At 52.5% G+C, this 5,340-nt stretch overlaps 1 protein-coding gene across 1 annotated transcript in view; it reads left to right on the top strand.

Moving 5' to 3' along the window:
- Positions 1-4,399: 4,399 nt before the first annotated feature.
- Positions 4,400-5,340, top strand: part of LOC107122159 (A.superbus venom factor 1-like) — a gene marked incomplete at both ends in the record, with an annotated part of 27,930 nt that continues 26,989 nt past the window's right edge. Inside the window, one exon of the mRNA XM_015425187.1 lies at positions 4,400-4,592. Within this exon, the coding sequence (XP_015280673.1) occupies positions 4,400-4,592 (193 nt within the window). The remainder of the gene's footprint in view (positions 4,593-5,340) is intronic.

Here is a 5,340-nt window from a genome sequence, read left to right as displayed (position 1 = left end):
TTGGGAGACCACCAAGGAAGGCTCTGCAGAGGAAGGCAACGGCAGACCACCTCTGCTTCTCTCTTGCCTTGAAAGCCCCTTGCTGGGGTCACCATAAGTCTTGGATGGGAGACCACCAAGGAAGGCTCTGCAGAGGAAGGCAATGGCAGACCACCTCTGCTTCTCCCTTGCCTTGGAAGCCCCTTGCTGGGGTCACCATAGGCTGGAAGTTAAGCAGGGTCGGTACTTGGATGGGAGACCACCAAGGAAGGCTCTGCAGAGGAAGGCAACGGCAGACCACCTCTGCTTCTCTCTTGCCTTGAAAGCCCCTTGCTGGGGTCACCATAATACTTGGATGGGAGACCACCAAGGAAGGCTCTGCAGAGGAAGGCAATGGCAGACCACCTCTGCTTCTCCCTTGCCTTGGAAGCCCCTTGCTGGGGTCACCATAGGCTGGAAGTTAAGCAGGGTCGGTACTTGGTTGGGAGACCACCAAGGAAGGCTCTGCAGAGGAAGGCAATGGCAGACCACCTCTGCTTCTCCCTTGCCTTGGAAGCCCCTTGCTGGGGTCACCATAGGCTGGAAGCTAAGCAGGGTTGGTACTCGGATGGGAGACCACCAAGGAAGGCTCTGCAGAGGAAGGCAACGGCAGACCACTTCAGCTTCTCACTTGCCTTGAAACCCACTTGCTGGGGTCACCATAGGCTGGAAGCTAAGCAGGGTTGGTACTCGGATGGGAGACCACCAAGGAAGGCTCTGCAGAGGAAGGCCATGGCAAACCACCTCTGCTTCTCAATTGCCTTGGAAGCCCCTTGCTGGGGTCACCAAAGGCTGGAAGCTAAGCAGGGTCACTACTTGGCTGGGAGACCTATTGGGTGCAGTAATGAAGAAGCTGGAGACCAACTGGTGATGAAGGTGCATAAAGTTTACTTAGAGATATAAAGGTGAATATTTACACAGAGATATACAGACTGTCTTATAACATGCCTTAGTTGGAGAGAACTAAATCCCCTCACCCAGTTTATCACGCTGATAGCTTATATACTAACCCCAGCCAATCACTAACAGGATACATTAATTACCTACTCTAACAATGCCTGAAGAGTATTACCCGGTAGTTTAACACCTGGCTGTAATTGCCTTAACCACTTAGCATGACAGCTAAGACTTACACATAGATCATACTGATCTAGATCCAGTAACTGCTTGCTACCTCAACCTAGACGTATATCTCAATAAGACCACCAAGGAAGGCTCTGCAGAGGAAGGCAAGGGCAGTCCACCTCTGCTTCTCACTTGCTTTGAAAGCCCCTTGCTGGGGTCGCCATAGGCTGGAAGCTAAGCAGGGTCGGTGCTTGGATGTGAGACCACCAAGGAAGGCTCTGCAGAGGAAGGCCATGGCAAACCACCTCTGCTTCTCACTTGCCTTGGAAGCCCCTTGCTGGGGTCACCATAGGGTAGAAAGTAAGCAGGGTTGGTGCTTGGAAGGGAGAGTCTGGGCCTGGAGGAGCCTGGAGAGGGCAAGGTGTTGGGGAAGGGAGGGACTTCAGTGAGGTGTAACGCCACAGAGTCCAGCCTCCAAAGCAGCTATTTTCTCCAGGGGAACTGATCTTGCTTGCCTGGAGATCCACTATAATAGAGGGAGATCTCCGGGTGCCACCTGGAGGCTGGCAACCCTAGGGGCAGCACAGCAGGGATGAGTGTGTGTGGGGGTGCCGTTCTCTCCTTCCCAGGTCACATCTTCCTGGCTGCTAAGGTTCCCATCCTCCAGGTAGGCCCTGGGAAGCTCCAGGAGTTACACCTGATTCCTGGACTTCAGAGCTCAGTTCCCCTCAGAGCAAATGGCTGCTTTGGAGGCTGGGCTCTACGGCATGACACCTTGCCCTCCCCAGGCCCCACCTCCCCCAAATCTCCAGGAATTTCCCAGCCTGGAGCTGGCAACACTATGCGATGCTGCTTCTGTGCCCTCCTTCTCGAATGTCTCTTTGGAATGTTTCACTGCAACTGTACGATATCCCACTAAAGCATACGATGAGAGTTTTAGGAGGTCATATGGTCTTCGTTATCATACTCTATGATGAATGAAACCTAGAAGACATAGAATCATAGAATGTTAAGAGTTGGAAGGGACCCTGCAGGTCATCTAGTCCGACCCCCCGCACTCTGCAGGAGCAGAGCCGAAAGATGGCCCTACAACATACCCGGAAGAGGGTCGTCCAGCCTCCGCTTGTTAGAAGATGAGCAAATGAATGAGCCTGTGATGGTATAGTTGATGTTGTTAGGTCTAGTGATTGTGTTGTCTGGGTGTATGTGGCAGCAAAGTTGGCATTTGGGTTTACTGCGGGCTCTGGTACCAGTGTCCATGTTCAAGTTAGATGTTGCATTATTGTGGGTGAGAAGCTGTTTAAGAAGTTGTGGGTGAGAAGTTGTGTTTATATTGGTTTTATTTGTGGTTTTATATAATTGCATGATTGTATAATTTTAAGCTGTATTTATGTCTTTATGGAAGCTGCCCTGAGCCTGCTTTGCAGGGAGGGCGGGGTATAAATGTGATAATAAATAAAAATAAATAAAAAGACTGGGGGGCTGTCTATGCGCAAGAAAAGGTTTGCTCCCCAGTGCTTGTGAAAGAGAACTGTCATTATCCAGTAGAGGTTGTAAGTCACTGATGATGTTTTGAACTGTTTTGAGCTGAGAGCTGTATGTGACCACTATTGGTGTTCTATTGTCTCTTTTGGGCTTGTCTTGTAACAGTTTTTTTTCTGGGTATCATTCGGCAAGAAGTTCCAGAAACGGGGGTGGGGTGGGGTGTCTGCCCCTTGTAAATTGGAACATGAGTGATTCCACCTGTGAAAAAGCAGTGCTTAACTTTTCTGCTGACCAGTGATTCTCCCCTAAAAATACCTCCCTGCCAACAGTGATATTGAAGAAGAAGAAGAGATTGGATTTATACCCCGCCCTTCACTCCCCAAAGGTGTCTCAGAGCGGCTTACAAACCCCTTTCCCTTCCCCTCCCCACAACAGACACCCTGTGAGATTGTTGGCGCTGAGAGAGCTCTTGACAGAAGCTGCTCTTTTTCAAGAACAGCTCTTATCAGAACTACGGCTTGCCCAAGGTCATCCTCAACAAGTGTGGATGGGGGGAACAAGGGAATATGCAGTTCTGCCCTGAGGTCTTCACTTGCATCAAGCTGAATCAATTCATAAAATGGACTCTTTAAAATATGTCATAACTAGTAGCAAAGCCCATTGTAAAAGGAATACAACGAACGCTAGCAAGATGGAAAGGGCAGCAAAGTAACCCCACCACCACCATGTGAAGTAACCCCACCACCACCCAGTCTCTTCTACCCACCCGCCTCCCTCCCTCGAGAGTGTGGCCCTCTCTCTGCAGAGCCCTGGCCGGAGGGGGGAGAAAGAGAGCGCACACTCTGCATCCTCTGCACGATAAGCGATGGGGGGGGGGAGAAGTAGGTGTGGGGGAAAGGCTTTGTGCCTGGCCTGCTGTTTTGGAATGAACAGAGGTGGCTGCTGAGTGACAGGCAGCCCCGGACCCTCCCCCAAGTGCTCTGCCAGCTCAGTGAGGTGAAAGGGGGAGCTCCTCCAGCCACCCTGCCTGCTTGCCTGGCAGCCCCTTAGGCGTCAGCTGCTTCCTGGTCCTCCTTCCAGTGTCCGGCTTTCCAGAAGCCACAGCTCACGTCCTCTTGGCTAGACCCTCCCTGGCGCTGCCACTGCTGCTGAAAGGGGGGGAAACTTTCGAAAGGTAGTGGCCAGCTTTCTCCGTGGTGCAACCTGCTGAGCTATCTCCTTGACGAAGTGCCTGCCTTGCGGCTGAGGGAGAGGAGCTGTGAGGGGCAGCGAAGGTGAATGCTTCCCATGCTTGGTGCCACTCGCTAGGTCTGCCTCCTTCTCCCCTGCAGCCTTTCTAGCCAGTCGTCAGGGTTGCCTTATGAAGCGCCCCCCCTCGACATCCCTCCTGGTGGCCCGTCCTCTCTTTCCCTTTTGGGCCGTGGAGGGGTTGCTGCTCCCTTGGCGGAGCATCCATCTCCTTTGCCGGCTCCCTCCACACTGAGGCCGAGACGCTGGCCGTGGGCTCTTTGGGCGGGGCTGAGGCAATGCAGTGAGGCACCGCAACCGGGGGATTGGCAGACCTTCAGAGTGGCAGCTGAGGGAGCCAAAGGCTGTGGGAGCGTGTGGAACGTTCACACCAAAATAGAATTATATATAAGGAGAGATTTGAACCTTTCTGCTTGACCTTTCTTGCTCTCTGGTTGGGTGGAATATGAGTGATCTTGAGAGCGATCTCTCCTGGAGCTCTTTCTTCCTTGACGTTTCCGGAACAAGACAGTCAGGAAATGCCTTCTACAAGCCAACATTTCAGAACCCCCAACTCGATGCACAAATGCTTTCTCCTCCACAGATACAGCCTCATAACTCCCAATGTTATGCGGGTGGAGAGTGAAGAAAAGATTCTCGTGGAGGCTCATGGCCTTGGCGCGTCCACAGAAGTGACTGTCACGGTCTTTGACTTCCCGCAGAAGAAGAAGGCCTTGTACCTGGTCAGAGCTACCCTGAACCAAGAAAATGGCATGATGGCGACCCCAGTCATAAAGGTGGGTATGTGCTGACAGCTGTAGATAGCTGAATCCATGAACATGCGAAAATCATGACTGTTGACTGGGGCGGGTCTTAGGAACCATACCACTCCAATCTCGTTTCAACTACACTGGCTTCCAGTTTGCTTCCGGGCTCCATTCAAAGTGCTGGTATTGACCTTGCCCAATTTCATCAGATCTCGCAAGGTAAGCACGGCCGACTCTGGCAAGTACTTGGAAGGGAGACCTCCAAGGAATACCAGGGCTGGGATGCAGAGGCAGGCAATTTCAAGCCACCTCTCTGAAACGCCCAAACCGCACTAGGGACCGCCACAATTCACCACGACGTCCAGGCACACAAAGACACACACACAAACAAAATACTCACTAAAAACAAAACAAAAACAAAAAAGTGCTGGTATTGACCTTGAAAGCCCTGCACGGCCTGGGACCAACATACCTTAAGGATTGCCTTCTCCCATATGAACCTGCCCAACCGCTACTATCATCTGCGGAGGGATGCCTTCAAGTGCACCCCCCCATCTGAGGCTAGACAGGAGGTCAGGATGCCAGCCTCCAGGTGGGGCCTGGGGATCCCCCGGAATAACAGCTTATCTCCAGACTACAGAGATCAGTTCCCCTGGAGGAAATGGGTGCTTGGGGGGGGTGGACTCTGTGGCATTGCACCCCACTGAGGTCCAGGGATGCCAGCCTCCAGGTGGGGCCTGGGGATCCCCCGGAATCCCCAGACTGCAGAGATCAGTCC

Source organism: Gekko japonicus, unplaced genomic scaffold (genome assembly GCF_001447785.1).
Source record: "Gekko japonicus isolate JY-2015 unplaced genomic scaffold, Gekko_japonicus_V1.1 scaffold5508, whole genome shotgun sequence".
NCBI lineage: Eukaryota > Metazoa > Chordata > Lepidosauria > Squamata > Gekkonidae > Gekko > Gekko japonicus.
This window is presented reverse-complemented; position numbering and strand designations above follow the sequence as displayed.